At 38.6% G+C, this 20,203-nt stretch overlaps 1 protein-coding gene and 1 long non-coding RNA gene across 2 annotated transcripts in view; one reads left to right on the forward strand and one right to left on the reverse strand.

Annotated features, from left to right (window-relative positions):
* Window positions 1–1,269: 1,269 nt before the first annotated feature.
* The window catches only part of LONRF1 (LON peptidase N-terminal domain and ring finger 1), a 49,978-nt gene continuing 31,044 nt past the window's right edge, over window positions 1,270–20,203 (reverse strand). The window contains exons 4-12 of the mRNA XM_006075404.4: window positions 18,397–18,546; window positions 17,564–17,804; window positions 17,368–17,464; window positions 15,396–15,510; window positions 12,284–12,405; window positions 9,662–9,820; window positions 9,386–9,548; window positions 4,983–5,135; window positions 1,270–2,628 (exon numbers count right to left, since the gene is read on the reverse strand). Of these exons, the coding sequence (XP_006075466.4) occupies window positions 2,470–2,628; window positions 4,983–5,135; window positions 9,386–9,548; window positions 9,662–9,820; window positions 12,284–12,405; window positions 15,396–15,510; window positions 17,368–17,464; window positions 17,564–17,804; window positions 18,397–18,546 (1,359 nt within the window). The 3' untranslated portion in view covers window positions 1,270–2,469. The remainder of the gene's footprint in view (window positions 2,629–4,982; window positions 5,136–9,385; window positions 9,549–9,661; window positions 9,821–12,283; window positions 12,406–15,395; window positions 15,511–17,367; window positions 17,465–17,563; window positions 17,805–18,396; window positions 18,547–20,203) is intronic.
* LOC123465470 lies at window positions 18,062–18,355 on the forward strand. Its single transcript, XR_006640684.1, has 2 exons — window positions 18,062–18,193; window positions 18,249–18,355. It is a non-coding gene; the product is annotated as an uncharacterized LOC123465470 (long non-coding RNA).

Here is a 20,203-nt window from a genome sequence, read left to right on the forward strand (position 1 = left end):
TATGTATTTAATTCAGGTATCCCCCATAAACGCTATAAGTAAAGTGTAAGGAAAGTGCTATGGATTTAGGGTTCTAGCTGAGTGAAGGTATTCAAGTTGACCTTGAGGAACAGGAAGAACCGCACATGTAGAGACAGGTGTTTAAGAAGGGAAGAGCAACAACCAGCTACCTTGGCTTGAAATATGGAATTCTTGACAGAACTTAGTCACTTAAAGTGACAAGAGAAAATGTGTCAGATTCTTCTGCTTTTTTTTCTTTCTGATAAACTGAATGGGAATTATAGGAGGAAAAAGATTTCCAAAGATTTTCTATAGACATAGTAATTATCGGAGATCATGTACCACAAAACCAGGGTCGAATGATAAATAAAACCCATGAATTTCCATTAGAAAGCAGGTGTACATAGACAGAGACCATTTACTGCCGCGTGTGTGTAGACACACTGCAGAAACTATCAGATGTAGCTCTAGCACCAGGTAACGCCTACTGCCATGTGATACATAACTGGAGAACCATACAGGTAAACTCGTCACTGACACCAACCAGACGTTAGATAGTTTATTACAAGAAAGTGCAATCTAATACTTCAGAAAACTATTCATATGGTACTTTTGGGAAATTGCTCATTCTTTGAACATTTTCTGTTCAACTAGTCAAGATTCTTGAGTAGCATAATTGTGGGGACAAAGGGTGGCCCTCTATCTAGGCAGTCATTTCTGCCTTTTTGAAAAACAAAAACATTTGATATTAAGATGACTTATTTGTATTTGAAAAATTCTAGCTGAGAAACTGGGGACCTAAGTAGTTAAAACTGTTTAGTCAAGAGGAATCAGTAAGAGTCTTATCTTTATCCTTAAGGGACATAGATATTTTTGAAAATTATTTTTAATTGAAGGATAATCACTTTACAATGTTGTGTTCATTTCTGCCATACATCCATATGAATCAACCAAAGGTATACAATATGTCCCATCCCTCTTGAACCTCCCTCCCACCCTGACCCACCCCTCTAGATTGTCACACAGCACCAGGTTGAGCTCCCTGCATCATATAGCAACCAGGGACAAATCTTTTAAGAGGTTGCAAAATGTGTTTTAGAGGATGGGCCTAGAGCTTCCTTAAGACACTTCACTGTTTGGTCAAAAGAAGACCAAAAAAACATATTTCAAAAATATTTTGAAAGCTGTATTATTTACATCTCATAACACAAAACAGTAAAGAAAACTCATGTTCTTTTTTTGACATTGACCTAATAATTAAGAAAAAAGTATTATGAATTTAGCTTTTATTCAAAATTAAATAAGCAAAAGCAAAATTTTTAAGAAACTTTTTACAAATTACTTACATAAAAGAAAGTTAAGAGGGACAGTCACAAGTCTGCAACAAATAATTACAAAAGTATCTAGGGCAGCATGAATACAGACCATGTCACAGCATAGTGACCTAACTGTGATATGAATAAGGCATAACTAACATTTGCACCAAGACCAGGATTAAAAAGAAACAAAACATACTTTAAAAGCTTAGTTCTACATTAAGCTTCTTTTCCCTCAGATCCTTAATGGGTTTATACTATGTAATTTTTTTAAACAAACACATCATGTCAAACTATAAATTACACAGATGGGCAGTTAATGTGAAAAGCACCCCCCCCAAAATGTACAAATGAACTGGTACTGAACTGAGTTCTCCATTTACCTTTATGTACAGTTAAGTGTAAACCATATTTTCACAGTTTTAAGTGTTTTATGAATAGATGCACAGTACCAAGTCAGGTTTGCAGTTGTTCCTGAAAACTGGCTCTAGGTTCTGCATCCGATGCCCGTCGGCTATTGGGATGCAAGTATTTACATAAATAAGAAACTGTGTCATAGTCAATGGTCAAGACGGTTCAGCAAGAGCGGTATTTCCGACAAAGAGGGATACTCAATACCATAGCTTAAATACTTGTGCAAAGTAAGCATTAGGACAGAGAAATCTGAGGCAAATTCAATTTGCAAAAACTTGTATCGCTACTGTTGTAAACTTGGGCAATAAGTGACCCTCGGCAAGTACTGCTCTCTATGGCTTTTTTTTTTCTTTTAAAATTTTAAAGCCAGAGAAAATGCACCCATACTACCCACACGTGCAGAGACACACACACGCGCACGCACCCACCCCACATACACACACAGTTCTCATTTCATTTAGAGTATGGTACATAGTGCAACTTCATCACAAGGTAGAGGTTTAACACACATTCAGTGTGTCTTTTTCTGTGCAAGTTCTTAGTGGTCTAAATCCTAGTTGAAGGTATTCGTCTGCAGAACCACATGACTCAGGAGGTTGAAGAAAAAGGAAAAAAAAAAAAAAAAAGAACAGTTTCCTTACATTTCTCAAACCAGCACTGGATGTGCAAAGGCAGCGGACAACCTGGCCGTCACCCCAGCCAGATTAGGGTAATTTCAGAGGAGGATCCAAGCAGTTGGTTACTTAGATTGGTCTCTGGAAAAATAAGTCAGTATATGCTGTATCTTTGTCAACCGTTCTTTCAACGACTTCATTGACAAAACCGACAGCTGATAGCGGGGGTCAACGGGAAGGACAGCAAGAAGCCACCAACACCAGGCCGGACCATTAGGGATTGCCTAAAAAGAACGCACATTTTATAACATTAACAAAACAAGTAGTTATGTAGGCCCAGCAGCAACACACCACCACCAAGCTAATCTGGATTGAGCAGTTCAGTGTCAGATTCTCTTTCTAAATAAAATCTCCCTACTGTTTTCCATCGTGGCTTACATTCCCCCCAACATTCCCTTTTCTCCACTCTCTCTCCAACATTTGTTATTTATGGCCTTTTTAAATGATGGCTATCCTGACCTGTGTGAGGTAGTAGTCTTGATTTCCTCATTGACCGATTGGTTTTTTAGTAGCATACTGTTCAGTCTCTATTTAATCATTCTCACTTCTTTTCCTGTAGCTGATTTCTGATTTCTATACTCTTATTTGTTGAATGAGGTTAGTTCTGTGTCCTAATATGTGCACTTGAAGAGAATGAACTTTTTGGATGTCTATTTAGAAAAGACTTTTCATTATTTTTTTTAGGATAGGTTTAGGAATTGCTGTATTCTTTTACTTTTTGCTTTTCTAAGAAATTGTCTTTCCTTCTATTCTAAATGATAATCTTGCTGGGTCGAGTATCCTAGGTTGCAGGTTCTTCCATTGCAGGGCTTCGAATATATCTTGCCACTCCATTCTGGCCTGCAGTGTTTCTGTAGAGAAATCAGTTGACAGCCAAATGGGGTGGGGTCCCTTGTAATTAACTCTGTTTTTCCTCTTGTTACCTTTAGAATCCTTACACTTTTGCCATTTTAATAGTAACATGTCTTGGTGTAGGTTTGGGATCCTCTGTGCTTCCTGTACCTGGAGATGTGTTTCCTTCTTTAGATTTGGAAAGTTTTCAGTCATAACTTCTTCAAATACATTTTTGATCCCCTTTTCTCTTTCATTCCCGTCTGAAATCCCCATTATGCACAGACTGGCCCACTTTATTTTATCCCATAGGGATCTTATATTGCTTTTTTTTTTTTTTTCATTTGGCTTCCTGTCTGCTGTTTTGATTGGGTAATTTCCATTATTCTGTCTTCCAGAACACTTACTTCTCTCTTCATGATTCATTCTGCTATTCATTGCCTTCAGCTGAGCTTTCATCTCAGCAAATGAGTTTTCTAATTTTTCTCAGCTCCTCTTTCTAGTTTCTAGTTCCTTTCTAGAACAATCTGCATTTATGTTGATAGCCCTTCTTAATTCCTTCAATTATTTTCACTGCCTCTTTTTTGAACCTGCTGTCTACTAGACTGAAGAGGCCTATATTTCATTGTTCTCTTAGGGAATTCTCTTGGGTCTGTTTTACTGGGAGTGCCTCCTCTGCATCTTCATTTTACTTACATTTCTCTTACTCTGGGTTTAGGAGAAACAAGTAGGCACTGTAGTCTTGGACGGCTATTTACAAGTGGGAGCACCCCTGCACAGCTTGTGTGGGTTTAATAGATTTTGGCCAGAGCGCTGTTTGGTTTGGACACCCGCTGCCTCTTTCCTCAGGCTGCCTGGTCATCGCCCCCCTCACTGGGGGCGTGCAGGCACGCGGCTTGTGGATGCTTCTGGAAGGGCGGGGGTTGGTGCCCCCTCAGGGAACCCTAGGCAGCGGTAGCGAGTGAGGCCACCTCCAGAGTCCGGGACGGCGGTCACGGCTCACACCCCTGGAGCTCGTGTAGTCAGCCCCCTGCTGCCTGAGAGAAGCTCCTATGATGGTCCTGCGCCCCCCAACAACGGCGTTCTGCCTCTCTGGCAGCCCTTTCCGTGCTCCCCCGGCAGTGAGCGCCACACCCCAGCCCCTACAGTTCTCCCTAGACAGCCAACCCCCATCCTCCCCACAGGGTCTGACCTCGGAAGCACCCCCTCTTCCCTGCTGGCCTCCCTGCCAGTGAGGGACCTCCCAGGAACCGTTTCTCCGTCATGGCTCCCTCCCAGGGGCTCAGGTCCCATCCCAATTCCCTTCTGTCTTTTTTCCTTTCCTGCCCGGTTATATGGAGATTTTCTTGCTGCTTGGAAGTCTGAGATCTTTACATCAGCATTCAGTAGGTGTTCTGTGAGAATCGTTCTGTAGGTACATATAAGTTTGATGTGTCTGTGCAATCTTGATCCGACCTCCTATGTCCCACATTTGACTCCTTATCCTCCTTCTGAAAAATCCTCACTAGAAGGGCTTTCTCCTTCTCTGGCACTAACTCCTAATAGACATCTCAGCTCACACCTGTTTCCTTTCTCTTCCTATATAAGATGCAGTGGGTACCACTGTGCTAGAAATATATGGTCATGAGTCTAAGGGCCAGACAAAGGAAATGTTGAATGAAACTCTAAAGATGAAGAAACTTAAAAATCTAACAATTTGGGTTTACACACAGAGTGAAACTTGGAAACAGTATCAAAACCATCGTACCTGCAGGTTTTCCTCCCGCCCAGGCATTGATCCAAAGTGCTGAAGAATCTGGCTTCGAAATCTGTCTCTTAAATTCTGAAACCAGCTGCAGGCTTGAGAGTAGACCAAATCATGAAGTTGCCGGAGGTTCTCTATTTCATCTTCATTCTCAACCTAGAAATACAACAGTAAGATGTCTGTGTTTAGTCTTCCCATCCACACTACCAACATTATAGAAGTGGGGGAAAAAATACTTAAAAAGGAATACCTGTCCCAATGCTGGATTAGAGTGTTTGTGTGACTGACTTCACTCAGCAAGAAAATCTCTAGGTCCATCCATGTTGCTGCAAATGGCATTATTTCCTACTTTTTAATGGCTATGTAATATTCCATTGCAGATATGTACCACTCCTCTGTTGATGGGCATTTAAGTTGCTTCCATGTCTTGGCTATTGTAAACAGTGATGCAGTGAACACTGGGGTGTATGTATCCTTTCAGGCCATGTTTTTCTCTGGGCATATGCTCAGGAGTATTATTCTTATGAACACAGTAAACCCCACACATTTCTGCCTCACATAGTACCAATAGGCCAGACTCAGACAGACAGCAAGGCCTGACCTCCCAGCACAGCTAACCTGGCCTTGCTGAGTTAGCAGTCCAGCTGGGAGGGGCAAGATGGAGAGTGAGTTCTCAGATAATGGTCTACAGGGACTGGGAACTCATTTCTATGGATCAAGGGCCTTTGAAAGCAGTGGAACAAAAAAAAAAGCAGAAGAATACAGTTGCTACAATGAAAGGTAAGATTGGGGGAGGTCTCAGGTGCAGATCCCCTGTGGCAAAAGTAGGAAGAGCACAGAGGAAAAGCGTAATTACAACTTTTACCAGGGAGTTGGGTCAAAAAACCAAAACACGCAATATCTTAGCATAATAAAGCCAGAATATCAAAAGATAGAGAATACATTATGCAGTGATGAAATTCTGCTGTAAAGTCCTACCTCAATCCCCTCTGTACGCTCTTTGGACTACTGGTTCATCAAACTGCAAATACAAAATTAAATGCTTCAGCCTTCCAGCCTAAGATCCAAAAGACTAGGCACATAAAACACAGGTGGGAAGATTGAGCATTAACTCATCCATCTGATATTGATTTCTTTAACACACACTCATATCCCACTCGCTGTGTGCCCGAGAGCGCTATATTTCACATACATTAATGCATCTGAACAAATACCGCCTTAGTCAGCCTTTCATATGTCAAGGATGACTCAGTATAAAGACAATGAGACTCTAAAAAACATCCTGATATATAAAAGGTAAGACTATAGTACACAAGAGACAAAAGAACGTAACTTTTTATTTTTTAATGACTTGAAAAATAAAACTGAAGATAAAAAAGCATCTGCTTTTTCACAACAATGTGGATGTGCTTAATGCCACTGAGAGGGTATTGGTACAAAAGCAGACATATGGATCGATGGAATAGAAATGGAGAGCCCAGAAATAAACCCAGAAACCTACAATCAATTTTTGATAAAGGAGCCAAGGGGTATTGGAAAAGTTGGACAGCCACGTACAGAAAAATAAACTCAAAATGCCTTAAAGATTTAAACCTAAGACATGACACCATAAAATTTCCTAGAGGAGGTCACAGGCAAAACATTCCCCTAGGTTTTCTTAAGTCAGTCTCCCAAGGCAACAGAAATAAAAACAAAAAAATGCTCATCACTGCTAATTATTAGAGAAATGCAGATCAAAACTACAATGAGGTACCACCTCACACTGGCCAGAATGGCCATCATTAAAAGTCTACAAAGAACAAATGCCAGAGAGGGTGTAGAGAAAAGGGAACCCTCCTTCATTACTGGTGGGAACCTAAGTTGGAACAGCTACTATGGCAAACTGTACTAAAAATAGAATTACCGTATGATCCAGCAATCCTACTTCTGGGCATACATCCTGATAAAACCATAATTCAAAAAGATACATGCACCCCTATGTTCACAGCAGCACTATTCACAGTAGCCAAGACATGGAAACAATGAATGGATAAAGATGTGGTACACACTGATAATGTGTAACCAACAAGGTCTTACTGTATAGCACAGGGAAATCTACTCAATATTATGTGGCAGCCTGAATGGGAAGGGAGTTTGAGGGGAAATGGGTATATATAGCTATGGCTGATTCCCATTGCTGTCCACTTGAAACTATCACAATATTGTTAATTGGCTATACTCCAATATAAAATGAAAAGTTAAAAAAAAAAAGATGTGATACATACAATATTACTCAGGCATAAACTTAAAAATGCCATTTGTAGCAACATGGCTGCAACTACAATGAAGTGAAGTGAAGGCAGAAAGAGAAAGACAAATACCATATGATATCACTTACATGTGGAATTCAAAATATGACACAAATGAACCTATGGAACGGAACCACAGATACAGAGAATACACAGGTCGTTGCCAAGGGAGAGGGGATTGGTGGAGGGATGAAGGGAGAGGTTAGCAGGGGTTAGCAGATGTAAGCTTTTTATATAGAATGGATAAACAAGGTCCTATTATATAGCACAGAGAACTATGCTCAGTATTCTATAATAAATGAAAATGGAAATATTTACATTTTTTAATATTTTACGTATAAACGAATCACTTCACTGTTCAGTAGAAATTAACACAACACTGTAAATCAACTATACTTCAATTTTTAAAATCTTCATTAAAAAAATAAACATGATACTTGTTAAAACTATTACAAAAGAAAAAAGTATCTAGTTTCCAGCCTTTTAAAATTCAAGGGACCAAACCATGAACTTTGGTAAACAAGGAATGATAAAAATCATGAGTCTTGGTTAGAAAAAGGAGCTAAAAAGCTGGCAGAAGTTTTAAAGTTATGGAATTTCCTTGCAATAACAGAATCTAAAATGTTATTGAAAGAAAACAGAATTACAACACCAAGGGAAAAAATAGCCTTGATATAAAAAATTTGAGACGCTTTCCCAGAATGAACAAGAAATCATTACACAGATGAGGCACTAAGATGAAGAAAAATTTAGACATTCCTAAAACTACAACATAGATAATTCTAAACATCAAATCCCTAATACTTTCAATATTCTATCATACTGTCATATTTATATGTCATATACATATATAGTCAAGGAATTTTGTCAGCAAATCCAATATATGGAGATGTAAATTTACATAAAACTAAAGTTTATTAGTTTTACAAAGACTATCACTTTTAGGAAATAAGTCCATTAATCAAATATGCTAAGGCACAGACTATATCAATCAACTTAAAATTCCAACTCAATACCTCCAGCTCACTGCATCTTTATAATAGGATAGGCAGTGGCAGATTTAATGAAGTTCATCAGCAGAGCTTGTCAAGAGTGCAAGATAAAACACAGCACTCGAAGCCAGAGAGCTGGCTTTAAATTATCATCATCTTGGCAAATTATTACTAATTAAAACTCCTGAATCCTACTTTCCTTACCTGCTATCTGACTTTTGGAAATTCAGTGAGCTACTGTTTGTAGAAATGCCCAATGCTAACACTCAGTAAATGCTGCTTGGGATGATCAAGCAGATCAATGAACAAGTGATAATACAAGATTTCCTGATTTTTCTAATTTTCTAATGACCTTCCAAAGAAAATTGCCTTTCATTTGATATTTATAGTATCTCAAATCATTTTTCTGGTACCTAAACTAACTGCAGATGCTAAAGCAGGTACTAGAAGTATCAAAAGGATAGCATTAACCCTATTCAAGAAAATTATCACCCTAACCCTCCCCAGGTAAGATACCACCTGTAATTATACTGACAGGGCTGTATCTGGGATGCTCTAGAGCTTGTGTGTATGTTATCACTGAGGTTATCTTAGGCGTATCTTATATATAGAACCATTCAAGGAGTTCATGTTTACCTTTATACCAAAGTTCAATCTACTGCCGACTGTATCCGCTTTGACTACTAATTAATTTAAAAGGGCAGGAATTAGCAGGTTTCATAACTTAGGTTGGAAGTTTAACACCTGCTTTTGTTAAGTAACTACCATGCAGCTACACATGTGACTACATTCTAGGCACGGTGGTGGTTGTCAAGGCGGTAGACATGAACAAAGTCTAGGCTGTGGTCTCCCACGTTCTCTTGGAACTCACAATAATTAAGAGCAAGATGATATAAAGGTCCACCCGAAACTGTCACAACATTGTTCATCAGCTATTCTCCATTATAAACTAAAAATTTCAAAAAAAAAAAAAGGAGAAGCAGGTAATGGAGCTAATTTGCCTAAGTATTGATGAGGGTCTCTGACAGGAAGAACTGGTTAATGTGCCTAGAAAACTGCAGCCTTCACGCCTGTACAATGCCTAGGACAGAGTACACCAATGCTGAAAAAGGGTAGGTTTTAGTACCTTAATATCTTCCAGGTATTCAATGTCTGCGGTGCAATATCCATCTTTCATTCCTCTTTTTAAAACCCTAAACCGCTTTCCTCCAACGGTATCAACCACAGACCTTCCATCAGGCAAGAAATGTACATTTCTAATTTGTAACATACAACCATAGTCTGCAAAACTAGAAGAAAAACTCCAGTTAGTACCAAAAGTTCAAGCCACAGGCATGCACGTTCTCAGCAATATTCACAGAAAACTCAAGAATCAATAAAAACATTTAGACAAAAAGCATACCTATTCTGTGTATCACTGACGCACATCCCAAACTGTTTAGTTCCAGTCTGTATACTTCTTCGAATCATCAATCTGTATCTTGGCTCAAATACATGAAGAGGGCAAGGCACAGTGGGATAGGCCATAGTGCAAACAAATATTGGAACATTCTTGGTCAAGCTGAAGAAGAAAAAAACTGCATTATTATATATCAGAAGATACAACAAAATGAGTGAAACTTTCAATAAATAATAGAAAACAAAAATGTATTCTAAAATCAGGTAATTTTCATTCTTGGCAGGAATAAGAATCAGCACCCCCTTCATTTAAGCTTATGTTGATACAATATTAATCCTAAAACTGTCTGCAATCCTCTTACAAGTAAATTCGAATTTACAAAGTTGTCATATAGAGCTATGTACTTTTATGAATAAAAAAGCAATTGATTGTAATTATTCTATATTAAAAATGTTTCAAATATTTGTAACATGACAGAGTTATTATCTTCTATCCATAAAACACTCTTACTCTTAGACAATAATAAGTGAGTTCCTGCAAAGGACAAAAAACACATTAAAAAAATTTTTTAGTCACTAAAATATTTCCTAACAAAAGCAGGTAATTCAATGACATACAATTTTTTCCAGATAATTAAAATGATACATTTTAATTCCCAGATTGGCAGGAAATATGAAGGATAAAGGCAGCACTCAGTTTCTCATTAATCTAAAGAAACCCTTTGGCAAGGGTATGGGGAAAAACTGGCAGTTGACAGGGGCAGTTTGAAATAGTACAACCATACCAAAGAAGAATTTGGCTACATACATCAAAAATTTTTTTAAATATTCATATCCTTTGAACCAAAAGGTGTACTTTTTTCTGCAAGTACTGTAAAAATGTTCAACGTGTACAGTTGCCAAAACTTAGAAGCAAAAAGAGACAACCAGTAAAATAAATTATGATGTAACCATAAAATGAGATACTATATTTAGACTTTAGATTAATGAGAAAGGAAAGTATTGAATAATGGGAGTAAAATAATCCCATCTTCGTTTATAATGTATTTATATATATTAAAATCAGGAAGGATATACATATTAAAATCAGGAAGGATATATGCCAAAATGCTAGTGGTGATTACCTTTGAGTTACAGATTATGGCTCTCCCTGCCCACCCCCAACTAATATTTTCTACTCTTTCTTCAAAAAGACCACAATGTGAAGTCTATATGTAATACATGTTTAACATACAAGTCCTAATTCCTCTACTTTTAAAACTGTGTCTTTTACCTTCACTAAGCACTCTTATGAACATAAAAACAAGGTGGGGGGGGTGCACAACCCAGTGTATCTTTTGATTAGCAAAACTTATAAGTACCAGAGAATGAGCTACCCTTAAGAAAATAGCCCAGTTAGTACACAGCAAGATTCCCGAGGCTTCTCTCCATCACACGCAGCTTCCCTTGCATCACTACTCCTGTCATTCATGAATTCCAGTCTGTGTGTGTGTGGTGGGGGTGGGGGGGTGCGGGGGTCTGGTCCTGTCATTGTGTTTAACTATTTCAAAAATAAATCTGAAGCTTTCTTGTATCCAGCTTTTTGCAGTGTTGGTCCAAAAGGTTTATAATCCACACATTAGAATATTTTCTATCACAAAGTCACAATAAAATATCAGTTCTATCAGAAGACAAACCACTATCAACTTCTATAAAGAAAAGATAGAAACCTTTCTTCTATTGAAGGCCACTGACCCGACGACAACATTTGGTGGACACATACTAAAAACAAAAAGTCTGTAAAGCACAGTTATTTTTCTCTTAGAAAATGTTTTAATTTATATTAAAAAAAACTAGAAACAGCATGTAAAAATTACAATATTGGTCTTCAGTGTCCAGTTAAAGTGGGAACAAGAAAGAGTTAAGAAATTAGAAACCCAGTAAAGAAACTTGGAGACTGAAGAAAATGGTGAAAGAGGTCAAGTCATGGAGGGAAGAGAAAAGAAGAAAAGTGTGAGAAAGCAACACACAGAGCAACAAAATTACCCAGCCCTGATTAGCTTTTTATGTGCTCTCAGTAGTACCCTGTACCACTGAATCCCAAAGTTACCACCAGGTTTTTCACCTTCCTGATACTAAGTCAATTATGCGAACAGTCAGTATCTTCATTGAGAATTTAGCCCCTAAAGTCACCCCTTCCAATTTCAGTCTCAGGTCTCAAGGTCCCACCCCCTTGCCAACCTCTGATTGGCTACTCCCCCTGCCAATCCAAGCCACTTACCCTCTACTTTCTCCTGTGGGCGGGGACTGATGAGGGGGGCAGTTCCCAGCAACCACCTCCACCAGCCTGATGTCCCTGGAGGAACACCCCGCCCTCGGCCGCCCCCTCAGCTAAAAGACTGGTTCAGTGTGGAGAGCTGTCAGGACGTCACTCCCAACAGAACATCTGGAAGTTACCAAATAAACCTGAAAACCTCTGAATGTTGAAGACAGGGGAAATTAACCAATATTTGTTTACGATATGCCTTTGACTAGACTGGGTTGAACTACAGACAGAACCCAGCTGGCTGTGAGGAGGCTTCTCCTCATTACTTCAAAGGGTAGTAGTTTGATTTGATTATGTTAATTTGTATGAGAAGAAACTTACTGTGAGAGTTCAGCAGTTTCTTCATCATATATTTTTTTTCTCTCAGACAGCTCATCAGGCAGATACTTCACTATTAAATCTTCCAACAGCTGTGTGACACAGTACCTCCTATCTGCTAGATACTGAAAGACAATATTATTTTACATTCCAGCACTTTTTTCCCCCTACAGTACAAAACAGGTAAAACAGTTTAACTCATATAGTAAAGCCTTTATTACATATTTACACAGTCGGTTCTGAATTCATTAGTGAGGGGGAACAATACAACGGATGACGCTAAACTGGAAAACCTGCCTGAAGCTTAGCTCAAGAGCATTCAAGGTAAGTCTGCAACCCGAAACAAGTTCTGTATATAAGATGACCCTTGTCTTGCTATGATCACACATCATTAACAGCAGTCAGCCCTGCTCCTGCCGTCTCCCACACCAAAGGTAAGTTCCTCTGACAGTGCATGAGTATCTGAAACTAGCATTTTAATCGAGAAACAAAAATAAGGAATAAAGAAAATAATGCATTTGCCTTAAGAAAAGCAAAGTTGCTCCCTTTTTTTGTTCCAGATAACTTTTCTTTCAGATTCTTCTTCTGCTGTCATCCCACTATGACTATCGATGCCCTTATCTTATCAAGAGGCTGCTTTTCCTATGTGAGTCACCCTCTGGGTGAGGTGGTACATTTGTGCCACTCCATAGTACTCTAAATGCTGCCACCCTGATACATTTTTGTGTTTCTTTCTCTTCCAACTGCCAAAAGCCATCTGACTATCCTTCAAGGTCTGGCTGCAATTTTACCTTTTGCATAAAGTGTTCCTTATGTTTCTGTCTCCTGGGAATAACCTTTCATATATAGAAGGCAGCTACCATACCCTGCACTATATTAGCTGGACGGGGATATATTATATCTCTGTAACTAAACTAAGAACTGCATAGGGCCAGGGACCAGTTCAGAGTGTGTACACAGAATTCTGAACAAAACATGTGTGTGTGTGTGTGTGTGTATATATATATATGTCCAATACCAATTTGCTTAATGAGGAAATGAGTAAAGAGGAAAACTCTAGTGAGACAACCACAAGACAAAAAGAAACCAGCTTTTCCCCTAGATCCAGCAAAAATAAGGGCTTTGTCAGTATCTAATGAAGTACAGGGTAGAAAATATGAATGCTGGGCAAATGGCTTATACTTGTGGTTTTTCAACTTCAGCAAGAACCGTGGCTTGTTAAAAGTGCGGACTGCTGAGCCCTCACCAGGTTCTGATTTAGTGGCTCTGGGGAAGGGTCTGCGAATTCATATTTCTAACAAGTTCCCAGGCGATATAGATGCTGCTGGTTGGGGGAACATACCTTGAGAACAACTGGGCTATTGACTGGAGAGATGTACTCTTGAGCAGATAATATATACATATATATAGGTAACTTAAGAGTTTATTATAAAGTTAATCAAATTAGAGATATAAAAGCAATTTCAAAGTAATAACGACATTTTAAAACTTAAGACTCATGTATTAAATTTGGGAAATATGGCCTCTCTTCCATTACTGGTAGGAATCTAAATTTGTACATTACTTTAGACCTAGGCAATCTGGCAATTGGTTTTAAGAGTCTTAAAATATATGGCCTTTGATCCAGTAATTCTCCCAGGAATTTATCCTAAGCAAAGAGTCAAAGACACTGACCATAGTATACTAAAAAAAGAAAAAAAAAAAAGAACTGAAATGCTCCAAAACAGAAAAATGTTGTATCATTGGACTAGTATGCTGCTATGAAAATCACATCTTTGAGATGCATTCAGATGAAAAAATGAGCAAAGTAAGTAGGAAGAGCAGAAAACTAGAGCATATCCATTTTATCCGTGTAAAGGTATATTTAGACTTTACCAATTGTACATGGTGTCAAGTCAGGACAAAGGATAAAGTTATTTTAAACAGTATGTTAGTTAAGTTTTTAAATAACATCCTTACTTTGTTTTCCTTAGAACTTCAGACATTTAAGGTGCAATAACTCTAAATTTAAAGCATAGTAAATATATAAGCATATCGAAAAACTCTGAAAAACCAGGAAAGATAGCATGTTTTAGAGTACTTTATCTGAAAACAGAGTCTAAAAGTTGGAAATGTAAAACTCTTTAAAGATTTATTTTAGGTTTCCTGACTTTGTAAACATTCTGTGTTTTGTGTTCCACTACATATAGGGTTGCTATGTTGTATGAAATGTAACAATACATATATGCTATATGATATCCGTACAGAGCTATGCTTTCTACATAGGAAATAACTATTTTTAATAGCAAAATGGTTTTCATCAAATTTTTACATTGTATTTTCAAGACACTTTTTTTCTTAAAATCTAGAGACAGAATCACTCTCCTGGATCAGTGCTACCACTGCAACAAGAATTCTAAGGCTCTGGCCTCACCTTTGAGGATATCAAGCAGGACTGAAGAGGGTGCTGCCCTCCCACTGGTTACAGAAGAGACCCACCTGAGAACCAGCTGTTTTCCTAACGCAGGTGATCGGTGCAGACCACCTGCCAGACAAGGAGGGGTGTGGGAAGCCTCCCTCTCCTTGCCAGGCTACCACTTTCTAGAACGGTGCTGTCCAATGTGGGAGCCACTACTCACACGTGCCTACTTAAATGTAAATTAAAAGTACAGTCCCTCCCACACATGTGGCCAATAGCTACCATGTTGGACAGCGTAGATACAGGGCATTTCCATCAATGTAGCAAGTGCTACTAGATGTTGGTCCAGACGTTAAGGGGATTGACTGAGGCCTGAAATCCAACCTAAAAATGGGGGTGAGTGGCAGGGCAGTTGAGATTCCCCAATACTGTCATTAAAGTCAACATATTCCTGACCAGATACTTGATCACACCTCATCTGTTTAAAAAATTAAGTATAGGGATTCGGTCTTCAGACTCTGCTTTCTCCTACCCTCTCCAAACTCACTTTTCTCCAATACTAGCAGATGGGTAATGAGACATGCATGATCCCCTTTGGTCAATCAGTATGTATAATGTAATTTATTCTGAACCTAATAATCATTATTTCTATGGCTAAATAGAAGTCAAACCATGTTGCTACACATAAGAGCAATAAACAAATACACAAATGCTTACCTCTTTTAAGCTTTCTTTGCAAAGAGGACAATATGGTGTGTGATCTAAACAACGCTCAAGACAGTTCTTACAGAATGAATGTCCACAAGGGGTTGTCACTGGCTCAAAAAACAACCTGAAATCAACCAGAATACATGTTAGTTTTCACCATAAGCTGTCCACTGGAAAAACTGAACAAATAATGTAACCGTAACACTAGCTTCTGTTTAGAAGAGGAAGGAGGGTTTGACAGGCATGAGAGGAGGGAAGGACCAGTGGTAAATGCCAGGTACAGCCTCCTGAACTGTTTAAAAGTTCACCATCATCAGGGGTACCCTGCTTGGAGCTGTACGGACTAATATCACCACCATTCACAGGGGCTACTGCAGCCTCGAAACGGGGCTGGTCCAAACAGATGGGCAGTACTTCTAAAATGCACACCAGACTAGTGCAAGATTAACAATGTAAACTGTATTATTACTTATTCATTTGTTTTTGTACACTCATCACTTTAAAACTAGTTTGCTTATAAAGCTTATAAAAAGCCTTACTATATGAAATTCATTCAAAATAATCCACTGAATATTACCATTGAATCCCAAAGAAAACTGATGCTCAAAACCAGATGTGATACTCAAACAATATGGAAAAACTAATTTTCCTTACATTCTAGTTATTTCCTGAAACACAATACTTTGAGAGTTCCCAGAAGTATTGTTAGACGTATAGGTACTTCAGAAATCGTCGGGGTCTGATCCCCTCACCTCAAGATGAAGCAGCCAAGGGTCAGAATCAAGGGACGTGGCTCAGAAATACCTGGTGTGGCCAGTTCCAGGTGCTTGACACACTGTTCCCTTGCTTCCACCACGATTTATATAAATGGAAAATGTTCTTTTCAAATTATCAGTCTTAGAATTACAAGCATTCATATAATGGAAATCCTTATCCAGTGTTACTTAAAAAGGATTTTGGAGTTAAGATACATAAACAAGATAGAATCACATACACACAATACATCATTGTATTCTTACCCAAATCTAAAACCATGGAGTCTCAGTAATAACATGTATAGCTTTTATAGTACAATTCCTCAGATACTTTCTATATTTTAGTCATTTGATGGTTATAAGACTTAAATATAGCATGGTGGTAAAGAATCTGCCTGCCAGTGCAGGAGATATAAGAGATGCAGGAAGATGCCCTGTAGAAGGAAATGGAAACGCACTGCAGTATTCTCGCCTGGAGAATTCCATGGCCAGAGGAACCTTGTGGGCTACAGTCCACAGGGTTGCAAAGAGTCAGACACGACTGAAAGACTGAGCACTTGAGCACGTGCACACACACACAAATCCTGACACCACTTTCTAGGTGAAAAGTCAAAGTTAGTTGCTCAGTCATGGTAAAGAAAGGGAATGGGCCCACCAGGGAAGCCCCTTCTAAGTAAGGAAAAGCTAAATAAGGTTCAGAGATTATATTATTTGCCCAAGATGTGAAAGGAAAACCGAGGACTAAAATTCTTATCTTTTGATTTTTAATTCACTACTCTGTTACTTCACAGTGCTTATTCTTAAGAGTTCAGTTCAGTCGCTTAGTTGTGTCTGACTCTTTGCAACCCCGTGGGCTGCAGCACACCAGGCTTCCCTGTCCATCACCAACTCCCAGAGTTTACTCAAATTCATGTCGGTTGAGTCGGTGATGCCATCCAACCACCTCTGTCGTCCCCTTCTCCTCCTGCCTTCAATCTTTCCCAGCATCAGGGTCTTTTCCAAGGAGTCAGTTCTTCGCATCAGGTGTCCACAGTACTGGAGTTTCAGCTTCAGCGTCAGTCCTTCCAATGAATATTCAGGACTGATTTCCTTTAGGTTAGACTGGTTTGATCTCCTTCCAGTCCAAGGAAGTCCAGTTCTTACAGAGTAGATTACCTTTATCTACTCTGTACTTATTTATTTACATTAATATAAAATATTCATCTCTTAAAATTTGACGTACTTACCTCATGCAGAGAGAACACTCAAAATCTGAGACATCTATTAATTCTTCTGGGACATCACCGTAAGTTAATGAAAACGTACAGACTTCAGCGGGAATTTCTATTAAAACAAAGAGATGGGGTTATTTTTTTAGGAAAAAATTTGGAAGCCATTCTGAATAAATCAATGTGTTTTCTGTGAGTGTAGTGAAATTTTTACCTCCCTGTCTTTTCAGCTTATTTCTTCCATCTTCATTTACAATCACATCCTGGTCTAAGAGAGACAACTTTCTTTTCAGCAGAACACCTTTCCCTTGAATGCAAAGTGAGGGTTCCGAGGACACTCTTTTTAAACAGTCCTCTCTGGCAGGCATGTCTGTGGAATTTATAGCCTGTGCTGACCGAGCACGGTTTAGGCTTCCTTTGACAGGCTCTGAGGTGACCTCTGCTATTTCTTCATTCTACAAAAAAAAATGCAACAAATAAGGGTAACTGACTGTATGTTTTTACTGTCCTTATTGCTCTCGCCAAGAACTAAACTGAAATGAAACTGTGATGTCTTGAAAGCTTTATTTTATTGTTCATTTAAAACAAAACCAACTTTTAATTCTAAAACCCTGGCAAGAAAAGGATTTTTGCCAGTACTTAAGAGAGCCCTGGACATCAAGCTGACTTCTGTCATAATGAGGTTTAAGTAGTTATGCTAATATAGTTGTTTCTAGTACAAGGAAAGTAAGATAAATACAATGTTCTGGTTTTTTCCAAGAGACAAACATTTCTGACATTCAGGTGATGTAACGTGATTAATGAGCAGATATTTCACATAAAAGTTTTTAGTGTAAAATAAAAGGTCACAGATTAATGAGCAGATATTTCACATAAAAGTTTTTAGTGTAAAATAAAAGGTCACAGATGGAATCCTATTAAGGCAAGCCTTACTAAGTTCAAAGTACCTACATAGATTTTAGTATTAATATTTGAAACTATGAAAGTGAAGATCTTGTGAAGAAAATGGATACACTAAGCCTATGACCGTCTTTTCTCACCCCTTACCTGCTCTGGGCTCAGCTCACTGGCAGAGTGAGACTCTTCCATCACTGAAGGAAAACTGAAAGGTTTGTTTTTAATACATGGTAATGAACTCCAGGAAGAGTCCTTCAGGCCTTCTTTTAAGTTTTCAGGTGATAATAAATCACATAAAATCTGTAAGGAAGGTATCAAAGAATAATGAAAAATATAAAATAGTTTATTAAGGATTAAATTTAGTTACTTAATATTTAAGAGAGCTTTTCTTGTGGCTCAGCTGGTAAAGAATCTGCCTGCAATGTGGGAATTCCTGGGTTGGGAAGATCCCCTGGAGAAGAGAAAGGCTACCCACTCCAATATTCTGGCCTAGAGAATTCCATGGACTGTACAGTCCATGGGGTCGCAAGAAGTCGGACACGATTGAGTGACTTTCACTCACCTCACTCACTCAATGTTTAAGAATTTCTGGAAAATTTCATATGGAGTATAAACTATAAAAATATCCAATCACTTTGTTGTACACTTGAAACTAATAATATTGTAAGTCAGCTATACATCAACTAAAAAAAAGAAAACTTAGAGCTAATATTATTTTTAACGGGCAGGGAAGGAACAGGTTAAGTAAAAAAAACAAGGACTTCCATGTTGATTTTAAAAGTCCTGCCAAAACCAAGGTGTGCCTCCAAGGGGGTCAAACCGCATCAAAGGAATGGTTCAAAAGGAGGGCTCAGGGGTGATTAGACTGGTGGCCTGAGAAGGTGCCCAAGGTAAAGGTTTACATGTATATATAAGGTTTGTAGAAAGAAGAGATCTTAAGAGAAGTGGAAAATATTTACCTCTGACCATCAGCAAGTCCCATCAGTCAATATAGTTAATGGTTCATCCCGATGTATATTCTAAGGCTGAACTTAGACTGTTTATGTGAACTTGGACCTTTAACCACAGAACTAAAATTCCATGTGTTTACAGTGAATTTAGCTTCTCCCTGAACCAGTGACCTGTATGGTCAGTCACCACCCCCGGCATTAACGGGGGCACCCCATGGCAGCCGGCCCAAACGGAGGCAGCTGCAGTATCTGAACTCTGGGTGCTTCTCTCAGAAACACCAAGGGGATTACGACAGAGGAACAGACTGGCTACAAGGAAATGAGAGGGATTCAAATTTGTTTGCTTGTCAAATAAGCTGTGTGTATATGTACAGCATATACACATTTCTTAAAGTCGCAATTTGGAAGTTTGGTTTTTCAGCTGTTCTATCTCTCAAGGCACAAAAATCAGAATTTTCCACAAATCTTTACAATGTAAATAAAAAGGAAATATACATGGTATTAATCAAAGTGTGTGTATCTGTAGGTGCTCAAGCAATAAACCATTTAATGAACAATCACTAAAGAATTTGGATATGTTTTTACATTTCCCCTGATTAAAAAAAAAAAGTATTAAACATACCCCCACCCTAGAAGACAGTTACTTGACTCCTAGGTATTTACTGAAGAGAGATAAAAACATATGTTCACAAAATGACATGCAAAAGAATGTTTGTGGCATCAGTTAGAAACAATCCAAATGAAAATCACCACCAACTGTGAATATCACAAACTGTGACGTGTTCATACCACAGGATACTTGGTGAAAAAAGAAAAAAATTACTGGATGTGTCTCAAAAACATGTTGAGCGAAAAAAGAGTATATACACTGTATGTGAAGGTTCATAACAGGCAGAACTAGTCTGTGGCACTAGAGGTCTGAGCAGTAGCTCCCTCTGAAAGCACAGAGAAAGGGGATCTGCTGCAGAGGAGATGAGGGAGCTTTCCCGGGTGATCTGAAATAGTCT

This window comes from Bubalus bubalis, chromosome 1, assembly GCF_019923935.1.
Source record: "Bubalus bubalis isolate 160015118507 breed Murrah chromosome 1, NDDB_SH_1, whole genome shotgun sequence".
NCBI classification, from domain to species: domain Eukaryota; kingdom Metazoa; phylum Chordata; class Mammalia; order Artiodactyla; family Bovidae; genus Bubalus; species Bubalus bubalis.